This window comes from Globicephala melas, chromosome 3, assembly GCF_963455315.2.
Source record: "Globicephala melas chromosome 3, mGloMel1.2, whole genome shotgun sequence".
Taxonomy (NCBI): domain Eukaryota; kingdom Metazoa; phylum Chordata; class Mammalia; order Artiodactyla; family Delphinidae; genus Globicephala; species Globicephala melas.
This window is the reverse complement of record NC_083316.1, coordinates 45,932,337-45,955,929: the sequence shown is the minus strand read 5'-3', so window position 1 is coordinate 45,955,929 and position 23,593 is coordinate 45,932,337. Positions and strand designations below refer to the sequence as shown.

General features: G+C 39.7%; 1 protein-coding gene across 9 annotated transcripts in view; it reads left to right on the top strand.

The window, feature by feature from the left end:
- The window catches only part of PDE4D (phosphodiesterase 4D), a 1,450,167-nt gene that overhangs the window by 1,207,781 nt on the left and 218,793 nt on the right, over positions 1-23,593 (top strand). For all 9 annotated transcript variants that reach the window (XM_060295794.1, XM_060295795.1, XM_060295798.1 and 6 more), the window contains one exon: positions 18,126-18,317. In XM_060295794.1, coding sequence (XP_060151777.1) covers positions 18,126-18,317 — 192 coding nt within the window. The remainder of the gene's footprint in view (positions 1-18,125; positions 18,318-23,593) is intronic.

Sequence of the window (23,593 nt, the reverse complement as noted above, 5' to 3'; positions counted from 1 at the left end):
CTTTAGGCATTTGATTCAACTTATATCATCATTCCCAGTCTGAAGAATCAACTCAGATCTGATTCTATTTCAAATGAGGTAGAAAACGGTGAAGAGTGGTTCTGTTCTAGATTTGACTAAGCTATGAAATATTTCTAGAATTTTTTTGTAGTCTCTGGCTGTCCTCTTCAAAATGTACACATTCAGAATGTCACTTTGGTCTGGAATCCTATTCTAAGCAAGGCAAGCCTAGTTTGATCCGGTGTTTCTGAGACCTCATTGACTCCAGTGGAGCATGGATCCAAATCCGGGGGAAAGGCAACTCTTTGTCCTGTATCTCTTCTGTGATCCAGAGACAAACTCACGTTCAGCTGGTCCTTTCTAGCTTTCCAGATTGTCATCAAGGAAGGACAGAACCACGCTGGCTTTCACTCTTTACAGAACAGCCACCACTGTGTGTACTGGTTATAAACTTATTCTCTAACACTTCTTCAGCACTGGATGATAAGAAATATCTTCATGAAAATAAGTGCAATCGAGGACGATGGCGGAGTGTGGGGGGAATCTCAACCAAGTGTGAAGACGGTAGAATTAAAGAGGCAGTGGGTTTCACTTGGGCCTCTATGGGGCGCTTTTTTTTTTTTTTTTAGTCCAGAGGTAGATTGCATGTGAATGTTGACAGTTTAATACGTTTTCAGTACTGCCAACTTAGTTTGGTGTAATGTAGTGCGTTAGATGTTACTGTGAAAACAAATAACCCCCCCCAAACTGAGTGTTTTTTAAAAAGTGAGTTCATTTTTCATCAAGTAACTATCTAGGGTGGTGTTCAGGAAGACAGGGCAGCTGTCCTCCTCGTTGTCATTTGGGGACCAGGATCCTTCCATCTTGTGTTCCCACCATCGTTCGTGGCTGCAGAACCTTTGGCATCCAGCTGGCAGAAGGAGAAAGAGCACACAGCCAGGCATGTGGGAGGAGTTATGAGCCAGTCCTGGAAGTGGCATGCGGGATTTCTGCTCACATCCAGTTACGTGACCAAATCTAATTGCAAGAGAAATCTAGAAACCAGCACTTCTTGTCTGCCTAGGAGTAAGCAGAGAATGAAATTTGGCAGATGGCAAGCATAAGTTGCCACATTCACGGTCCTGATTATCGAATTCTATGCTTTTCCAAGATTGTTTTGTCTTTAGTCAGGATTACAGATAAAACCATTTCAAGGAAATATAGAAAATATCTTTACTCTTCAAAATCGTTACTGAAGTGGATCGACCCCACAGCTCTTCGACAGTCCATCCCAATGTCATAAAACATTTGAAGGATCATTTGCAAGCACATCCAGTGTAGGAAATCACAAAGGAAAGCAAATATCGATGGTCCTATAACACAATGATATGTAGGCAGTTTGGTGTGGGCATTTACATCTTTCTTTTTATTCTCTGTGATATATTTTTAAAGAATTGTGAAAGAGTGTGATTGTTTATGACCATCATAGGACAATATTACTACAATTGCTTTACCTTGGTAGAATTGAAGAAATGGTATCTAATTCAGGCCACACTGCTCTCTGAAGCCCTTCTCTGTTTGTTCCACTTCCACTAAAATGGAAAAACCCATCTGTTTGGATCACTGAGGTTGGAAACTGAGTGATATCATTTCTCCAAAATAGATTTAATAGTATGGCTTGGTGAATTGTTTCCTGACCTGTTTGAGGGAGAGTCCACACCTAGAGAAAAACATGGTGTATAAGTTTTCATATTCAGTAGTGGAAAAGAATCAGATTTGGATTATATACTTTTTAAATTTTATTTATTTATTTTTGGCTGTGTGGGTCTTCACTGCTGCACGCGAGCTTTCTCTAGTTGCGTCGAGCAGGGGCTACTCTTCGTTGCAGTGCAGGGGCTTCTCATTGCAGTTCTCTTGCTGTGGAGCACAGGCTCTAGGCACGCAGACTTCAGTAGTTGTGGCATGCTGGATCTAGAGTACAGGCCCAGTAGTTGTGGCACACGGGCTTAGTTGCTCCGCAGCATGTAGGATCTTCCCGGACCAGGGCTCGAAACCATGTCCCCTGCATTGGCAGGCGGATTCTTAACCACTGCACCACCAGGGAAGTCCTAGGTTATATATATATATATATTTTATTTTATACAACAGGTTCTTATTAGTCATCAATTTTACACACATCAGTGTATACATGTCAATCCCAATCGCCCAGTTCATGACACCACCATCCCCACCCGCTTGCATCTTTCCCCCCTTGGTGTCCATACGTTTGTTCTCTACATCTTTGTCTCATCTTCTGCCCTGCAAACCGGTTCATCTGTACCATTTTTCTAGGTTCCACATACATGTGTTAATATACGATATTAGTTTTTCTCTTTCTGACTTACTTCACTCTGTATGACAGTCTCTAGATCCATCCACGTCTCAACAAATAACCCAATTTCGTTCCTTTTTATGGCTGAGTAGTATTCCATTGTATATATGTACCACATCTTCTTTATCCATTCGTCTGTCGATGGGCATTTAGGTTGCTTCCATGACCTGGCTATTGTAAATAGTGCTGCAGTGAACATTGGGGTGCATGTGTCTTTTTGATTATGGTTTTCTCTGAGTATATGCCCAATAATGTGATTGCTGGATCATATGGTAATTCTATTTCTAGTTTTTTAAGGAAACTCCATACTGTTCTCCATAGTGGCTGTATCAGTTTACATTCACACCAACAGTGCATGAGGGTTCCCTTTTCTCCACAGCCTCTCCAGCATTTATTGTTTGTAATTTTCTGATGATGCCCATTCTAAATGGTGTGAGGTGATACCTCATTCTAGTGTTGATTTGCATTTCTCTAATAACTAGTGATGTTGAGCAGCTTTTCATGTACTTCTTGGCCATCTGTATGTCTTCTTTGGAGAAATGTCTATTTAGGTCTTCTGCCCATTTTTGGATTGGGTTGTTTGTTTTTTTAATATTGAGCTACATGAGCTGTTTATATATTTTGGAGATTAATCCTTTGTCTGTTGATTCATTTGCAAATATTTTCTCCCATTCTGAGGGTTGTCTTTTCATCTTGTTTCCTTTGCTCTGGTTTCCTTTGCTGTGCAAAACCTTCTAAGTTTCATTAGGACCCATTTGTTTATTTTTGTTTTTATTTCCATTACTCTAGGAGATGGATCAAAAAAGATCTTGCTGTGATTTATTTGAAAGTTTGTCCTTCCGATGTTCTCCTCTAAGAGTTTTACAGTGTCCAGTCTTACATTTAGGTCTTTAATCCATTTTGAGTTTATTTTTGTGTATGGTGTTAGGGAGTGTTCTAATTTCATTGTTTTACATGTAGTCCAGTTTTCCCAGCACCACTTATTGAAGAGACTGTCTTTTCTCCATTGTATATCCTTCCCTCCTTTGTCATAGATTAGTTGACCATAGGTGCATGGGTTTATCTCTGGGCTTTCTATCTTGTTCCATTGATCTATGTTTCTGTTTTTGTGCCAGTACCATATTGTCTTGATCACTGTAGCTTTGTAGTATAGTCTGAAGTCAGGGAGTCTGATTCCTCCAGCTCTGTTTTTTTCCCTCAAGACTGCTTTGGCTATTCGGGGTCTTTTGTGTATCCATACAAATTTTAAGATTTTTTTTCTAGTTCTGTAAAAAATGCCATTGGTAATTTTATAGGGATTGCATTGAATCTGTAGATTGCTTTGGGTAGTATAGTCATTTTCACAATGTTGATTCTTCCAATCCAAGAACATGGTATATCTCTCCATCTGTGTCATCTTTGATTTCTTTCATCAGTGTCTTACAGTTTTCTGAGCACAGGTCTTTTACCTCCTTAGGTAGGTATAATCGTGGTATTTTATTCTTTTTGTTGCAATGGTGAATGGGATTGTTTCCTTAATTTCTCTTTCTGATCTTTCGTTGTTAGTGTATAGGAATGCAAGAGATTTCATTTCCTTTGGATATTATATACCCAGAAGTGGAATTTCTGGATCATGTGGTAGTTTTATTCTTAATTTCTTGAGGAACCTCCACACTGCTTTCCATAGTGGCTGTACCAATTTACATTCCCATCAACAATGTACAAGAGTTTCTCTCACTAGGAAGCTAGGAAAGGCTAGGAGATTAGGATGGCAATTTTAAATAGAGTAGCCTGGGAATATCTCACCGTGAAGGTGACATTGAGCTGATACCTGGGTAAAGAATATTCCAGCAGAGGGAACTACAAATGCAAAGTCCCTGAGGAGGAAGCGCTCCTTGAACATGTGTTCAAGGAACAGCCATGGGACAAAGAGGCCGAGGCACAGTGAGCCAGAGGGGGAGAGGTACAGGGTGGGATCAGAGAGGCCTCAGGGGCCCAAATCCACTGAGGAGGGCCTTAAGCCCCCGTAAGGACAGAGTATTTATTCTGAGTGCAGTAGAAAGCATTGGAGGGTGCTGAGCTGGGACTCCTAGGGTTCTGATTAACATTTTAGTGGGATCACTCAGTCTGCGATATAAAGAATAAAGAAGTCGGGGGCACACCATTAATTACCAGTGTTCCAGTGTGGGCTTATCAGAGCAATCTTAGTTGCTCTGTGTCACAGAAGAAATAAATATACACAAAACATCCTCACCTCCCCCTTGTTAACAAGACGCTCTTCCTCTCTTGGGCTTTAGCTTAATGAAGCCCAGGTTTGATGAAAACTGCATTTTGGAAATAAAAGAGCTCAGACGTGGTCTCAGAGAGCAAAAGGCTGGTGGTAAGGTTGGTATTTTCCTTGCACACAAAGAAAGTAAAACCAGGGGAAACCTTGCAGGACTGCATCTGATGCTCACGTCCAGCCCAGCCGGGAGACCTGTGCTTTACTCTTCCCGTCCCCTCCATGCTCTCAGTTTGAGATTAGCACCTGAAAACTGGATATCAAGGAAAGGAACACGTGCTTACTTATTTTATTCTCAATCACAGTGAAGCCTGGATGAAATTTTCAGAAATATTAAGGTCTACCAACAACTACAAAAATAGACACTTTCGTTGTCAACATATATACAGGTTAAATATATGACTTGAACCATTCATTATTTTTAGAGATTGACTGCAAGTATGGACCTCACTTTGCCACCGCAGGCTTTGCCTCTAACTCCCAACACTGCAGCCCCATGTTAGGACCTGTTTGAGGACCTTTGTTAACAAATTTTCAGCCATAAAGAATGAAATAATGCCATTTGCAGCAAATGGATGCCACTAGAGATTATCATACTAAGTGAAGTAAGTCTCAAAGAGAAAGACAAATACCATATGATGTCACTTATAAGTGGAATCTAAAAAGTGACACAAATGAACCTATCTGTGAAACAGAAACAGAATCATGGACAGAGAACAGACTTGTGGTTGCCAAGGGGGAAGCGGTTGGGAGAGGGATGGAGTGGGAAGTTGGGGTTAGCAGATGTAAGCTTTTATGTATAGAATGGATAAACAACAAGGTCTTACTGTATAGAACAGGGAACTATATTCAGTATTCTATGATAAACCGTAATGGAAAAATATTTTTAAAAAGAATGTATATATGTATAACTGAATCACTTTGCTGTACAGCAGAAATTAACACATCATAAATCAACTATACTTCAATAAAAATAAATTTTAAAAAGAAATAAACCTCAAGTAAAACAATTCTGAGTTTGAGCTTTTTAAATTTTAGATCGAATCTTTTAGAAAAATCAGCCTTTTGCCATCTTGTTTGGCAAAAACCTACTAATCAAGTCCGGCTTATTCCTTCTGGCCTCCAGTGCAAACATCAAACTCACACCATCGTTTTCATCTTGAATCTCTTTATTGGCCTCTGTGACTTGAGAGTGGCATAGACATGTCAGAAACAAATGTTGTGTGTTCCCTGAGATCATCTGATATTTTTACTCATAAATAAGCATATGCCTATACCCTTTTTGCCAGGCTTTTGTTTATAAAAACCATGTGTGAAAACAAAGGGTAAAATTACATTCTCCATGCAAATATACGTATTATGCAAGATAACGTGCACACTGTCACCTCTGTAATCCACTAATGTGCTAAATACCATGCCCTCTCACGGTGTCCTATTCAAATTTGAGATGCAGTTTTGGGATTGATTAGAAAAAATCGTCATTTATGCATATCACTGTAAAATGCATTTTTCTACAGTCTCATCTCTATAGATAATCTGAACAAAGTAAATATTAAAATGGGGAATTGGAAGAAGCAGTATTTATTTTCTTTACTCCAGAGAAAGTATTTGATCTTGCAGGAAAACTTTGAATGTTAAATATCACTGGCGTTGATTAGAAACAGGTTTCATAGCCTCGTGGTATTGATAACAATGGTAAAATACTTATTATAGAGAGAAAAAAAATTTTTTTACATCTTTATTGGAGTATAATAGCTTTACAATGGTGTGTTAGTTTCTGCTTTATAACAAAGTGAACCAGTTATACATATACATATGTTTCCATATCTCTTCCCTCTTACGTCTCCCTCCCTCCCACCCTCCCTATCCCACCCCTCCAGGCGGTCACAAAGCACCGAGCTGTGCTATGCGGCTGCTTCCCACTATCTATCTACCTTACGTTTGGTAGTGTATATATGTCCACGCCTCTCTCTCGCTTTGTCGCAGCTTACCCTTCCCCCTCCCCATATCCTCAAGTCCATTCTTTAGTAGATCTCTGTCTTTATTCCTGTCTTACTCCTAGGTTCTTCATGACATTTTTTTTTTCTTAAATTCCATATATATGTGTTAGCATACGGTATTTGTCTTTCTCTTTCTGACTTACTTCACTCTGTATGACAGACTCTAGGTCTATCCACCTCATTACAAATAGCTCAATTTCGTTTCTTTTTATGGCTGAGTAATACTCCATTGTATATATGTGCCACTTCTTTATCCATTCATCCGATGATGGACACTTAGGTTGTTTCCATTTCCAGGCTATTGTAAATAGAGCTGCAATGAACATTTTGGTACATGACTCTTTTTGAATTATGGTTTTCTCAGGATATATGCCCAGTAGTGGGATTGCTGGGTCATATGGTAGTTCTATTTTTAGTTTTTTAAGGAACCTCCATACTGTTCTCCACAGTGGCTGTATCAATTTACATTCCCACCAACAGTGCAAGAGGGTTGCGTTTTCTCCACACCCTCTCCAGCATTTATTGTTTCTAAATTTTTTGATGATGGCCATTCTGACTGGTGTGAGATAATATCTCATTGTAGTTTTGATTTGCATTTCTCTAATGATTAATGAACTTGAGCATTCTTTCATGTGTTTGTTGGCAGTCTGTATATCTTCTTTGGAGAAATGTCTATTTAGGTCTTCTGCCCATTTTTGGATTGGGTTCTTTGTTTTTTTGTTATTGAGCTGCATGAGCTGCTTATAAATTTTGGAGATTAATGCTTTGTCAGTTGCTTCATTTGCAAATATTTTCTCCCATTCTGAGGGTTGTCTTTTGTCTTGTTTATGGTTTTCTTTGCTGTGCAAAAGATTTGAAGTTTCATTAGGTCCCATTTGTTTATTTTTGTTTTTATTTCCATTACTCTAGGAGGTGGGTCAAAAAGGATCTTGCTGTGATTTATGACATAGAGTGTTCTGCCTATGTTCCCTCTAAGAGTTCGATAGTTTCTGGCCTTACATTTAGGTCTTTAATCCATTTTGAGTTTATTTTTGTGTATGGTGTTAGGGAGTGATCGAATCTCATTCTTTTACATGTACCTGTCCAGTTTTCCCAGCACCACTTATTGAAGAGGCTGTCCTTTCTCCACTGTACATTCCTGCCTCCTTTATCAAAGATGAGGTGACCATATGAGCGTGGGTTCATCTCTGGGCTTTCTATCCTGTTCCATTGATCTATCTTTCTGTTTTTGTGCCAGTACAATACTGTCTTGATTACTGTAGCTTTAATTTCTTTCATCAGTGTCTTATAATTTTCTGCATACAGGTCTTTTGTCTCCTTAGGTAAGTTTATTCCTAGATATTTTATTCTTTTTGTTGCAGTGGTAAATGGGAGAGTTTTCTTGATTTCACTTTCAGATTTTTCATCATTAGTGTATAGGAATGCAAGAGATTTCTGTGCATTAATTTTGTATCCTGCTACTTTACCAAATTCATTGATTAGCTCTAGTAGTTTTCTGGTAGCATCTTTAGGATTCTCTATGTATAGTATCATGTCATCTGCAAACAGTGACAGCTTTACTTCTTTTCCGATTTGGATTCCTTTTATTTCCTTATCTTCTCTGATTGCTGTGGCTAAAACTTCCAAAACAATGTTGAATAAGAGTGGTGGGACTGGGCAACCTTGTCTTGTTCCTGATCTTAGTGGAAATGCTTTCAGTTTTTCACCATTGAGGATGATGTCGGCTGTGGGTTTGTCATATATGGCCTTTATTATGTTGAGGAAAGTTCCCTCTATGCCTACTTTCTGCAGGGTTTTTATCATAAATGGGTGTTGAATTTTGTCGAAAGCTTTCTCTGCATCTATTGAGATGATCATATGGTTTTTCTCCTTCAATTTGTTAATATGGTTTATCACATTGATTGTTTTGCATGTATTGAAGAATCCTTGCATTCCTGGAATAAACCCCACTTGATCATGGTGTATGATCCTTTTAATGTGCCGTTGGATTCTGTTTGCTAGTATTTTGTTGAGGATTTTTGCATCTATGTTCATCAGTGATATTGGCCTGTAGTTTTCTTTCTTTGTGACATCCTTGTCTGGTTTTGGTATCAAGGTGATGGTGGCCTCGTAGTATGAGTTTGGGAGTGTTCCTCCCTCTGCTATATTTTGGAAGAGTTTGAGAAGGATAGGTGTTAGCTCTTCTCTAAATGTTTGATAGAATTCGCCTGTGAAGCCATCTGGTCCTGGGCTTTTGTTTGTTGGAAGATTTTTAATCACAGTTTCAATTTCATTACTTGTGATTGGTCTGTTCATATTTTCTATTTCTTCCTGATTCCGTCTTGGCAGGTTGTGCATTTCTAAGAATTTGTCCATTTCTTGCAGGTTGTCCATTTTATTGGCATATAGTTGCTTGTAGTAATCTCTCACGATCTTTTGTATTTCTGCAGTATCAGTTGTTACTTCTCCTTTTTCATTTCTAATTCTACTGATTTGAGTCTTCTCTCTTTTTTTCTTGATGAGTCTGGCTAATGGTTTATCAATTTTGTTTATCTTCTCAAAGAACCAGCTTTTAGTTTCATTGATCTTTGCTATCGTTTCCTTCATTTCTTTTTCATTTATTTCTGATCTGATTTTTATGATTTCCTTCCTTCTGCTAACTTTGGGGTTTTTTTTTGTTCTTCTCTCTCTAATTGCTTTAGGTGCAAGGTTAGGTTGTTTATTCGAGATGTTTCCTGTTTCTTAAGGTAGGATTGTATTGCTATAAACTTCCCTCTTAGAACTGCTTTTGCTGCATCCCATAGATTTTGGGTCATCGTGTCTCCATTGTCATTTGTTTCTAGGTATTTTTTAATTTCCTGTTTGATTTCTTCAGTGATCACTTTGTTATTAAGTAGTGTATTGTTTATCCTTCATTTGTTTGTATCTTTTACAGATCTTTTCCTGTAATTGATATCTAGTCTCATAGCATTGTGGTCAGAAAAGATACTTGAAACAATTTCAATTTTCTTAAATTTACCAAGGCTTGATTTGTGACCGAAGATATGATCTATCCTGGAGAATGTTCCATGAGCACTTGAGAAAAATGTGTGTTCTGTTGTTTTTGGATGGAATGTCCTATAAATATCAATTAAGTCCATCTTGTTTAATGTATCATTTAAAGCTTGTGTTTCCTTATTTATTTTCATTTTGGGTGATCTGTCCATTGGTGAAAGTGGGGTGTTAAAGCCCCCTACTATGAATGTGTTACTGTCGATTTCCCATTTTACGGCTGTCAGTATTTGCCTTATGTATTGAGGTGCTCCTATGTTGGGTGCATAAATATTTACAATTGATATATCTTCTTCTTGGATCGATCCCTTGATCATTATGTAATGTCCTTCTTTGTCTGTTCTAGTAGTCTTTATTTTAAAGTCTATTTTGTCTGATATGGGAATTGCTACTCCAGCTTTATTTTCATTTCCATTTGCATGAAATATCTTTTTCCATCCCCTTACTTTCAGTCTGTATGTGTCTCTAGGTCTGAAGTGGGTCTCTTGTAGACAGCAAATATATGGGTCTTGTTTTTGTATCCATTCAGCCAATCTGTGTCTTTTGGTGGGAGCATTTAGTCCATTTACATTTAAGGTAATTATCGATATGTATGTTCCTATTCCCATTTTCTTAATTGTTTTGGGTTCATTATTGTAGGTCTTTTCCTTCTCTTGTGTTTCTTGCCTAGAGAAGTTCCTTTAGCAGTTGTTGTAAAGCTGGTTTGGTGGTGCTGAACTCTCTCAGCTTTTGCTTGTCTGTAAAGGTTTTAATTTCTCCATCAAATCTGAATGAGATCCTTGCTGGGTAGAGTAATCTTGGTTGCAGGTTTTTCTCCTTCATTTAAATATGTGCTGCCAGTCCCTTCTGGCTTGCAGAGTTTCTGCTGAAAGATCAGCTGTTAACCTTATGGAGATTCCCCTGTGTGTTATTTGTTGTTTTTCCCTCGCTGCTTTTAATATGTTTTCTTTGTATTTAATTTTTGACAGTTTGATTAATATGTGTGTTTGCATATTTCTCCTTGGATTTATCCTGTATGGGACTCTCTATGCTTCCTGGACTTGATTAACTATTTCCTTTCCCATATTAGGGAAGTTTTCAACTATAATCTCTTCAAATATCTTCTCAGTCCCTTTCTTTTTCTCTTCTTCTTCTGGAACCCCTATAATTCGAATGTTGGTGCGTTTAATGTTGTCCCAGAGGTCTCTGAGACTGTCCTCAGTTCTTTTCATTCTTTTTTCTTTATTCTGCTCTGCAGTAGTTATTTCCACTATTTTATCTTCCAGGTCACTTATCCGTTCTTCTGCCTCAGTCATTCTGCTATTGATAACATCTAGAGTATTTTTAATTTCATTTATTGTGTTGTTCATCATTGTTTGTTCCATCTTTAGTTCTTCTAGGTCCTTGTTAAATGTTTCTTGCATTTTGTCCATTCTATTTCCAAGATTTTGGATCATCTTTACTATCATTATTGTGAATTCTTTTTCAGGTAAACTGCCTATTTCCTCTTCATTTGTTTGGTCTGGTGGGTTTTTACCTTGCTCCTTCATCTGCTGTGTGTTTTTCTGTCTTCTCATTTTGCTTATCTTACTGTGTTTGGGGTCTCCTTTTTGCAGGCTGCAGGTTCGTAGTTCCCGTTGTTTTTGGTGTGTGTCCCCAGTGGCTAAGGTTGGTTCAGTGGGTTGTGTATGCTTCCTGTTGGAGAGGACTAGTGCCTGTGTTCCAATGGATGAGGCTGGATCTTGTCTTTCTGGTGGGCAGGTCCATGTTTCGTGGTGTGTTTTGGGGTGTCTGTGGACTTATTATGATTTTAGGCAGCCTCTCTGTTAATGGGTAGGGTTGTGTTCCTGTCTTGCTAGTTGTTTGGCATAGGATGTCCAGCACTGTAGCTTGCTGGTCGTTGAGTGAAGCTGGGTGCTGTTGTTGAGGTGGAGATCTCTGGGAGATTTTTGCCGTTTGATATTATGTGGAGCTGGGAGGTCTCTTGTGGACCAGTGTCCTGAAGTTGGCTCTCCCACCTCAGAGGCACAGCAGTGACTCCTGGCTGCAGCACCAAGAGCCTTTCATCCACACGGCTCAGAATAAAAGGGAGAAAAAGTAGAAAGAAAGAATTAGTAGAAGTAGAAACAAAGAAAGAATGAAAGAAAGAAAGAAAGAAAGAAAGGAGGGAGGGAAGAAGGAAGGAAGGAGAGAAGGAAGGAAAAAAGGAAAGAAAGAAGATAAAGTAAAATAAAATAAAGTAAGGTAAAATATAATAAAGTTATTAAAATAAAAAATTATTATTAAGAAAAGAAAAGCAAAAAAAATTTAAAAAAAAAAACGGACGGATAGAACCCTAGGACAAATGGTGGAAGCAAAGCTATACAGCATAAATCTTGCTCTCAACGTCCACCTCCTCAATTTGGGATGATTCATTGTCTATTCATGTATTCCACAGATGCAGGGTGCATCAAGTTGATTGTGGAGCTTTAATCCGCTGCCTCTGAGGCTGCTGGGAGAGATTTCCCTTTCTCTTCTTTGTTCTCACAGCTCCCAGGGGCTCAGCTTTGGATTTGGCCCCGCCTCTGCGTGTAGGTCGCTGGAGGGCGTCTGTTCTTCGCTCAGACAGGACGGGGTTAAAGGAGCCGCTCATTCGGGGGCTCTGGCTCCCTCAGACCGGGGGGGAGGGAGGGGCACGGAGTGCGGGGCGGGCCTGCGGCGGCAGAGGTCAGCGTGACGCAGCAGCCTGAGGCGCGCCGTGAGTTCTCCCTGGGAAGTTGTTCCTGGATCCTGGGACCCTGGCAGTGGCGGGCTGCACAGGCTCCCCGGAAGGTGGGTGTGGATAGTGACCTGTGCTCGCACATAGGCTTCTTGGTGGCGGCAGCAGCAGCCTTAGCGTCTCATGCCCGTCTCTGGGGTCCGCGCTGTTAGCCGCGGCTCGCGCCCGTCTCTGGAGCTCCTTTAAGCAGCGTTCTTAATCCCCTCTCCTCGCGCACCAGGAAACAAAGAGGGAAGAAAAAGTCTCTTGCCTCTTCGGCAGGTCCAGACTTTTCCCCGGACTCCCTCCAGGCTAGCCGTGGTGCACTAACCCCCTGCATGTAGTGTTCATGCCACCAACCCCAGTCCTCTCCCGGCGCTCCGACCGAAGCCCGAGCCTCAGCTCCCAGCCCTGCCCGCCCCGGCGGGGGAGCAGACAAGCCTCTCGGCCTGGTGAGTGCCGGTCGGCGCCGATCCTCTGTGCGGGAATCTCTCCGCTTTGGCCTCCGCACCCCTGTTGCTGTGCTCTCCCCCGCGGCTCCGAAGCTTTCCCCCTCCGCCACCCATAGTCTCCACCCGCGAAGGGGCTTCCTAGTGTGTGGACAGTTTTCCTCCTTCACAGCTCCCTCCCGCTGGTGCAGATCCGTTCCTATCCTTTTGTCTCTGTTTTTTCTTTCTTCTTTTGCCCTACCCAGGTACGTGGGGACTTTCTTGCCTTTTGGGAGGTCTGAGGTCTGCCAGCCTTCAGTAGGTGTTCTGTAGGAGTTGTTCCACATGTAGATGTATTGCTGATGTATCTGTGGGGAGGAAGGTGATCTCCACGTCTTACTCTTACGCCATCTTCCGGTGAAAAAAATGAGAAAAAATATTTTTGAAATAATTTTCCAACTTGCTTACACTTCATTAAGCTTGAGGGCGAACCATCCCCCTCATCCTGAGTGGTAAAGCACCAAAATGGATTCCGTCATACGGCCAACAGCATGGGCTACCATACATACAGCAGAGTCAGGTAAAGGAGAATAAACAGCACTGTAGTTGTGTCTCAAGTACCGGTACCAAGCTAGACCCAGTGGCTGGAGGCCTGAGGTCGGAAGGACTGTTCCTGCTCATTCTATTCCACCGGAACCCCACCCAGGTTGTTGGGATCTCCATGCCTTCCATGTTCCTAGCAGGAAATTGTTCTTTCTCCTCGGTGAGGAATATCTAGAGAAAAATCAACAGTCTCTACTCTCTCCCCGGATGTTATCACACTGGAATGATGGAGTGGAGTGGAGACAGCAACTAAGTTGTGAAAGCAGCTCAAGCCGTAAGAGCAATGTGGCTCTAGCACCTGTCACCTCATTGATTGCCAAGGTTGATTCTGGTGCTTTGGCTGACCAGCCCTCAGTTCCCTCTCTCTCCCATCTCTCCCTGTAGATTCTTCCCAAGGCAGTGTGCTCAGGAAAAATCTGGATGGAAAGTACCCCTTAAAGAAAAAGGGTAATAATAGTAAAAACAACAATAGCTGCTAAGTATATGGAATGTGCTGGCTGCCAGGCAGTGTGCTAAATGCTTTCCAAATATTATATAGGGCCTTATAATTGCCCTAGAACTAGATACTGTAATTGTCCTTATCAGGGAATGGGAGCTTAGAACGGTACAGTAACTGCCCAAGAGCATGCAACTAGAAGGTGGCAGAACCACGATATGAAATTTAGACGTTTTCTAATTCCCAAGTGAATGTCTTTGGAATATTTTTGGTATCTCCCCATCTCCCAGCGGGAAGATCTCTGTTGTCAATGCACCATTGTTAATACACAGCAACAGAAGCAGCTCTCAGATGCCCCTGACTTGAATAGAGCCTTCCAGGGTCCCCTCCAGCGTTCAGCAGATGCTCGTTCTCTCCAGGGTCTTCCCTGTGGGAGCTCTTCACAGATGCTTTGATAATGGGACCTCTGTTGATCGGGGCTTCCCGCAGCTGCTCCACTGGAGTCCTCATGTGTCTCACCTTCATCAGACTCCACGCTGGAGGTCAATGTTGAGTGTAAGGTCCTGATGGCCAGGTGACATGAGATGAGCTGTTCACCCGGGATGATAGCAGGACCACGGCTCAGGAGAGAGTCCACATCATGGGCAAGAAGGGATGCAAAATATGTAAACCAGAGAAGCAGGGTGTAGCATCAGGCCAAAAAACTGAGAAATGATCCCAAGCGGACAGATGATTACAAGGTCAGTAGACACAAAGTGTGGGAGCAGTGAAAGAGGCTGAATGGAAGGTGGATCACGACAGGTAGTCCAGTAATTCTACTGATTTGGAACAGTGTAGAGAGCTGGGGAGCAGTTTGGTTGGTTGGTCAATTTGCTTGTTTTCTCTTTGGTTTTTAAAGGGTCCTGAGTGGAGTGAATGGTCCTGAGTAGTGCTAGATGCACACAGCCTTCAGTAGTTCTAATTGCAACAGGCTGGCAGGGCCATTACTCTTTACCGCCCCCCACTGGGGACCATGCACAGCTGCGTTGCTGCTTCTCCACTAATGACTTCTTGGTAAAAGCCAGCTCTGTCAGGGAACATATACATCATTGAACTGCATTAAGGACAGCAAACATGTGGGACAATGGAGCATCTCGCTTAGTTTCATTTGCTAAGACCTTCTGCAGACTCACCATCCCTCCTTATTCCAAATGAACTCTAAAACTCTGTAACGAAACCCACCCAAAAGGTTTCAGCAGAGACTGTTTTGCACCTTACTGTTGTATTCAAAACTGAAAAAACAGAGGATTTGGAAAATTCCAAAATTGGGGGTCATATAAAGACCAAGGCCCAGAATTAGCCTTGGCAAACGTGATCCATAAGTTGTTCAGAATGTTAACATTTGAAGTTCTATCCTGGTGAGGAAGCTAAGAGATGTTTCTCTATTTTTATAATGAATAAGAGGAGGCTTTGCAATAGAGAGAGAAACACAGGGGCCATTCTCCCAGGCTCTGGAATCAGTGGGTTGAGTTTAAAACCCACTGACAAACTGTATGGCCTTGAACATGTGACTTAACATAGAGCCACTTCTTTATGACTCAGATTCCTCATTGGTCAAATGGAAAATATAGTGGCTACTTCAAAGGGTTATTGTGGGGATTCAATGAGATAATGTACATAAAGCACACAGCACAATTCCTAGCGCTTGGAGAGTGTTTCAAATGCTTTATTATCATTATTATCATCATTATGATTATTATTCTCACCATCATTATTAGTCTCAGACATTCTTACTCTCCCCAAATCTATACTTCCTTTCCTAAACTTCTGCTAATCTTATACTTGGGCTTCATCTAATTGGCAGTGAGTCAAAAGAGGATTCATTATATCAAAGTGTTTGCCAAAGAGTGTTTTTGGCAAATTCACAACTGATCTCTTTGGTCCCAATGTCTAAGGTTAGGGTTACCCCTCATCACCTTCTTGTCTTGTTAATAATACCATGACATTGACTGTTTATAAAGTTACGTTTCAAAAATGAACAGCTTATTTGAAGCCATCCATATTTTCAGGCTAAATAAAGTCTCAGTTAATATACTATCCACCGAATGAAGTACTGCCTTGAAGTGTTCCCAACCTAATCTCTCCCAAGAAAAGATCCTTAGTTCTAATATTTGAACAAAAGAGCTCATTTTTTTAAGTAAGCATAAATGTCTAATAACAGATCAGTGACCATTTTTTAGATCATTCTCAATCTGTTTGTAAAGCTAATACTAATATTTCTTAGGCTAATATATTTTCATCAATATTTGGTAATCACTTCCTATAAATTTTGAGGTTTTATTTTTTGGATAATATTTAAGAGGTCGTTTTCATGAGTCTTTAAGAAATAGATAGTTTTGGCCTTTATTTACAGTAGATTTTCCTCAAGAAAGTGATCTCCATCCAATGGCCAACTTGTTATATTACAACCTGCAAAGAAAAGTATCAAAGCCCATATACTCCCATATCAAGCACTTTATGACCTACTAATAACTGTTTGGTTTTAATAGGTAATACTACCGCAAAAACTGTTAAATATTTTAAGATACTTATCAGTATTTGTTCCAAAACTGATAGTGGAGAATTTTTTTTGTTAAGTCAAGACTTGCTTAATTTAATTGGAAAGATTGCAATAATAAAAAAGTGCAAATTTCTGATTTGGGGGTAATATTGGTATTTCCTCAATTGAACTGAGAAAAACTAAGTCAAAAATCGTACTCCTGTATCTCCTATATTTCTGTTTCTGCATAGCATGAAAAGGATACCATATTTTATTTTTTAAAACAGTAACAACATTTTGATATTGGAGGGGAATCAACATAAACATTTTTTATGTGTTCACATTAAGACCTCTTCATGCTGAAGAGCGGCCATCACTATCTCCTTAGAGCAGAAATCACCCCTATCCTCTCCCTATGCAGAGGTCTTTTATGTCTTTCAACTGTATACTGAATGCCTTCAAAAGCCCTCTTTAAATACTACTTTTCCATGAAGATTTCTCAGATATCCCAGCTTGGATTAATCTCATCTCCTTTATTTTTGTACCTCAATGTGCTTATGGTAGGTACTTAATAAATGCTTATTGAGTTAAGCATATCCAAGAAGAGCCTGCCAGAGATCCTGAATAAGTCTCTTTAATGATTAGAGGTCCCTTCCCTTTGGCCTTTCTCAGGATTGTTAAAGTCCCAGATGCATGAAGTATCTGTCCGCAAGAAACAGATGTCCCTGTTTGGGTGTCATAGTTGCTGGTTTACAGGATTATGCATTACAGCTGGGAGAACTTCAGGAATAGTAGATAATTAAATCCAGTTAGCTCAGTAACTTTGGTCAATTAACCTTTCTAGGAGCTGGTATCCTTGTCTGTAAAATGAATCTGCTCAAGTAGATAATCTCTCAATGTCCTGTAAGGACCAAATGAATATATCTGTAAAGTGACAAAATTCTAAGAAAATTTTAAATTGAAAAACATGTTTATGACTGGCTAAGCTAGATTATGAGTTTTCCCTTTTTTTTTTTACTAGACGGATTGATTTGGAGTCAATGTTCTACTTTGGTCATAGATTCATAGGTGATTCATGAAACATGAAAAGCATTCGTTGTCTTTGAGAACAGATGCTTAAGACTCTGTCAGTTCAGCCAAGAAATGTGAACTTTATCTTGAGGACAACAGTGAGCCACTGTAAGGTTTTGAACTGATGAATAACACAGTCAGGTTTAGATTTTAAGAAGAATCATACAAGGTGGAAAATGGATTCAAGAGACTAATTTAAAGGCTCTTATAATAATGTAGGTGACAGTTGACAGAATCCTGAACTTAGTATACTGGCAGTGGGGATGGAGGGAAGTGGCCACAATAGAAATTAGTGATTGGGTAGGTGTAGGTGGGAGTCGAGAAGCCCAGGTTTGGGGAATCAAGGATATTAGGCATGTAATGGGCACTTGTTGAACTGAACCCAAATATTTAGTGAATTACTATGTAAAAGGAATTCTGTACTTAGGAGAGCTAGTCTTTGCAGAATGGCTCCTTGTAAACTGAAATTGAGTTCAGAGAGACCTATATATTTTGTATTTGGTCAGTGAACAAGGTACTCAAAGGTGTAGGAAGACAAGTATATAAAGTCAGTGTTTTTTTTTTCTTTTGTGTATTTTGGTATTACCATTTTTTTTTGACAGCAGGAATCAGCTGTAAGTTTTCCTATTGTCAGTTCCTAAACTGAAGTCTCCCTTTACTAAACTATTAACATGCAATTCACAGCAATGTCATTCTTTCTCCTTAATTGACAGCTTCGATGTGGACAATGGCACATCTTCTGGACGGAGTCCCTTGGATCCCATGACCAGCCCGGGATCTGGGCTAATTCTCCAAGCAAACTTTGTCCACAGTCAACGCCGGGAGTCCTTTCTGTATCGATCCGACAGCGATTATGACCTCTCGCCAAAGTCTATGTCCCGGAACTCCTCCATTGCCAGTGACATGTAAGTGTGAGGGGGAGCAAAGAGAAGAGGGCGTGCTTAGAGAAAAATCAAGTAAATTTCCCTCTAGAGTTGATAAAACCAATGATATTTGTTCAACTGCATCATTCTCTAATTTAAAAAGGATGGTGGCTAAAATTATACAAGTCAAAGATAAATGGTAGATTGAATCTGTCACTCTTGATAAGAAACATTTATTTTCCCAGAGAATACATTGTCTGGGAAAAGAGAGAATTAAATTTGCAATGGAGACATTTACACTTAAAACTTTAGCTTATATTCATGTAAGACCTGAGTTTAGCTACCCAACCATGTGAATATTTTCGAATATTTTGACAGGCTTTAAACTCAGTTTGCAAGTCCCTGTGATATTAGCACATAGAGCCCTTTGAATATATCTCCATTGACGTACTGTGCAGATGTTAGCCCTGGTTTGCCAGTTCATTTGAAATCTTTGTGAAGGTTTGCCTAAATTAAACCATTTTGGGAATAGTAATCACGGGAGGCAAGTACAGAAAACATTAGACAGACTTGAATATCATTTTAGACATGCCACAGCTTGGAAAGTAATTAAAACTGATAAGCAGATTCGCGGATCATACACCATCATTAGCTCATTTTCTTGTGCTTACTGTAGTGTTCATTAGTTTCCTAGTTTCTGGAGGCTTCTAAATAGGGTCTAACTCTCACTCAATACCTGCACTGTCGTTGGTGGTCACTCTGCCTCTGTGTAGAGTTAGTGTCTACTTTCCTCCTCTGCATCTAGGCAACTGTCTGATAACATCACCATCTCCTCATGACACCATCTCAAAAACTCAGCACAGGTTGCAGTACATCTTAGAGGAGCTGTATGGGGTTCCCGAGGGTCTACTGTTATTCTTGGTTTTCTAACAGACCATCAAGGTATCTTAATAGGTCTCTGTGGGATTCTAGAAATGGACTTATGCTTTACTCACTTCCCAACCTATGGCTCTTAGTTGCCATTTATTAATGGTTGTAAAATGACAACATTGTCTTCTCCCTAGGAATGAGCAGCTAAAGTACAATCACTTTGATTCAAATTCTGAATTATGAAATTCACATTGTGTAACTGTCTTTGAGAACTGCAGGAGAGAGAAGAAAACTGTAAGACAGAGTTCTTGTCTCAGATAACTAATAATCTTATGAAATGACACGTTTTAGATCAAATAATTAGTGAAAAAGACAGTATGTAAGTCCTAATTTCTGTCCTTGTGGTCTACAGGCAAAAGCATCTCATCACCTACCTCTATGCACAGGTCTCCACCATCTTTCAAAAACTATCCAATCTACCCTCCTTTTTTATCTGTTGTTTTTGGTAATAAAACTTCTGCATAATCATATCTCTGCCCATCCTTCCAAGCCCACCCCAAGATCTACATCTGTTCTCTATATTTCCTTATATGTTGTTGTTGCCTTAATATTCTGAAATCTATCTTCAAATCATACTGACCTCTGAAAATCCATGAATTCAAGTAATGTTTATTGGCCACCCATAAAGCAGAAGGCATGATCTACTGCCAAAGCAGCCTAGAAGGGCCCGATCTCGCCGCGATCGCGTCGAGAAGGCATGGTGCCAGTTATTAAAGGAAATACAAGGTGCATTTCATCTCCTAGCTGCCATCACTGTTGTGTGCTCTCTCCCCTACTGCTTGCAGACCTCTTCTTCACCAGCTTCTCTTATCACCCCTTAACATATTTCCCCAAAGTATAGCCCGACCCTCTGGGCTCTGCTTTAGAAAACTCTTTTGTATGTATGTTCGACTATCAGCCTTCATCAGATGACTTACTGCTCAGTATCTCTGGCCCTGCAACCTCAGTTGAGCTCCAGATCCATAGCCCCTAATTGCCTTCTGGAAATTTAGACTTTCCCGTTCAACTGTTCCTTCACACTCACTAATTAGTACATATTCAGCATGAATTCATTGTATTGATGGCGTCCACCCTCCTTCACTACAAAACAACTTCTTTTTCCCATTGGCTTTATTTCTATGTTATTTTTATCCCATTTTCTTAGGTTTGAAAATTAAGACATTTGTTCATTCATTCACATGTAATAAAAATACGTACTGAAAAGCTATGGTGTGTTTAAAGCTCCCCGTCTGCATGGGGGTAGGGGGAGAGGCAGGGCAAAAGGGCTGACCTTTTAGACCTTTGGAATAAAATCTGGTGAGCGCCATCCTTGAGGCATTTATGAGAGAAAAGGAGAAGAGAAGGAGAGTTTGCCAGCCAAGGATAGTCAGGTGAAGGGGGCAACATTTAGATAATGTGGGGCAAGGGAAGTCATGGCTCAGTTAAGGAATGACTGGTTGGTGTGAGTAGGGAAATGTGGCAGGAGAAAAAGAAGGTCGGAATACAGCGTATGGGACCTCAGAGCCACAGGTTTTTAGCTGGGATCACGTGATCGCATTCTTGTTTTTATTGCTTCTGATTACTCTGTTGTTGAATGATTGTATAGAATGAAGCGATTACAGGGAAATAGATCATGTTGAAATTCATAGAAGCAAAGCAGGCTGAATATGATGGAGGCCCAGGTCAAGGGAGTGGGGGTAGGATGAGGTTAGTCCAGATGCAAGAAGCAATAGGCTTACAGAATGGTGCGTGTGTGTGCGCGCGCGCGTGCGCACGCGTGTGCACGTTGGGAGATAGCCAGTGGGCAAGGAGAATCAGAGAGAATGTTGACGTTTTGACCCCGAACAAGTAAATGAATGGTGATGTTGACATGGGAACACAGGATAGAGTGGACAACATAATGACATAATGAATTTGGCTTTTACACGTTGAGGCCAGAACTCTAGGAGAAACAAGACAACAATTAAAGGACAAGGACAGAGAGCAGAAACAACAGTGCAGAGGGTGAGGGGAAACTAGAAGAACCAATTCCCTTCTGTAATGACTCGATTTGGGATGAACAGTGGGAGAAGCATCTTAGTGGGGTAATAGAATTAGTGAAGGAGTGAATTGAAAGTAGAGATAGCAGCAAGTGCAACCATCTCTTTAAAAGTTTAGTAAGTTAAAGAGGAAAAGAAAAACTAAAGCTGCTTGAGGGAGAATTAGGTTCAAGGGAAATTTTTTTTGAATTCAGAACACTTAAGCTGAGGGACGCAGAGGTTAAGTATGGAGTTGTAGCTGCTGATGAACATATGATCACGAGCCTAAGTAAAGGGACTAACCTTGAAAAAGTAGTAGAGACAAGTACTGCATTCTTTATAACAATGAGAAAAAGAAGTGAAAGGGGGAGCTATAAATTTGGAGATGGATGGCTGAAATGTTTAGAGAATAGATGGCTTCTGATCTCTACTTTTTCGTGCAAGTAGAAAGTATATAAAAAAAGAACATATATATGTGGATAACTGAGTCACTCTGGTGTACAGAAGACATTGGCACAGCATTGTAAATCAACTACACTTCAATTAAAGCAAAAAAAAAAAAAAAGAAAAAAAAAGTATAGCCATCGATGATTAAAGGAAAGAGTGATGGGGCAGCTTGAGAACGGGGAAAAAGCTTAATAGAGCCACACTGCAATTATAAAAAGAGAACAGAATAGGGGTGAGTAGAAAAGAAAAATGCTGAAAAGCCCTATAGATAATTATATATAATGTTGAATGGATGAACGACCAGGTTGAAAGTCATCTCCTCCAGCTTCATCAAATGTGAAATAACTGGGCTTTTGATAGAGGCCAGGGACAAACTCACAGTGACTTAGTAGACTCTGTTTTACATAGTTATGTATTCTATTGGTATTTTCTAAAATTATAGCAAATTGATTTTTGGATACCAGTGTGTATCCGTGCATTTTATGAAAAGGCTACAATATTTAACAGCTAAATAGTGCTTTTCTTTCCAAAGTAAACTTACGAGGATGACCTCAGTTTTCCCTCTACCTATTCAAGAGTTCCTTTATCTGATTGGACTCACATAAGAGTGACAAATCTAATTAGACCGTGATGCAACTCTATATTTTGTTGAAAAATAATGTCTTGACATGTTCAGCTTTCTCATTCCCCCTGGGTATTTATATTGCAGCTATACGGTTTTCCTTTGACAGTAACTGACTCCTGAAAAGCATTCTTTCTACTATGGAGATGTTTCTATGAGAAGCAAGGTGAATAGAATAAATAACTACCATTTCAGTCTTCAATCTGATACTATACATTCCATCTACAGATAAAGTGTTATCCTTTCTCTTCATGTGGCCAAATGTAAACCTCCATTTTCTTACCTAGTTCATGATAATGCTGGGAAGATTGTTCGGTGTCTTTAATTCAACTGCACTTTATAGAGAATGACATTATTATATATTTTAATCACTTTTGATGATTTTATACTTAACTGTTCTAGTTAAGTTTTCCTATTGAGAAAATCCCTTAGAAATTTCAAATACAAACAGTAGCAATGAAAGTTTGTGATTATCTATTTGAATGAAGTGTTTTGGAAAACCATTAAATGCTCTTTAAGTTGAAATATAATTGTTTAATTTGTTGGTAAAGAGAGAAGGAAGATAATTACCTCCTATAAGACAGGATGGCATTATCTTATCTTCTATAAATAGATACTGATTAAATAGCTGAGGCACAAGAAGAAAATAAGACTAATAATGGTAGTAATAATAATCACAGCATACGTTGCATGTGTACATGACTCTTCATTCTTCTAAGTACTTCACATCTGTAATCTCATTTGATACTTTCCACAGTCCTATGCAGAGGGATATTATTACGCTGTTTTACAGATGAGAGACCCAAGGGCCTGAGAGCTTAAACTTCTTGAAAAACACAACACACATTTCGATCATTTCTACGAGAACATTATTTGCAAATGCCATAAAGTGCTGTGAAATATTGTGGCAAAACTGCTGAGAAGCAGAAGTACCTGTTCACCAAATCCAGTTGATCAAATGAATGACTTGGCATTATGAAAATTTAGTTTCCATTTATAGTTTAAGAATAAAAGAAGATACAAGCTCACATTGGTCAGAGAAGTAATAAAGAAAATATGCAACTGACTCTTGGAAAATATGCAACTGACTCAAGTCTATAGAACTAGGCTAAACTCAGCATCTAAAAAAATTAGCTTGTACAAGGCAGAAGAGAAGTTCCTGGCAGCCTCTGCTCAGAAGACTGTTACATAGTTTGTTAAATGTAATCCCGAGAAGCAACTTAATTCTTAAGAATAATAAGAAATAGAAATAATTTTAATGATTAGCTTGAGTACAGTAAAGAAATAAATACATGAAAAGTAAACTTAAACTATCATTAAGG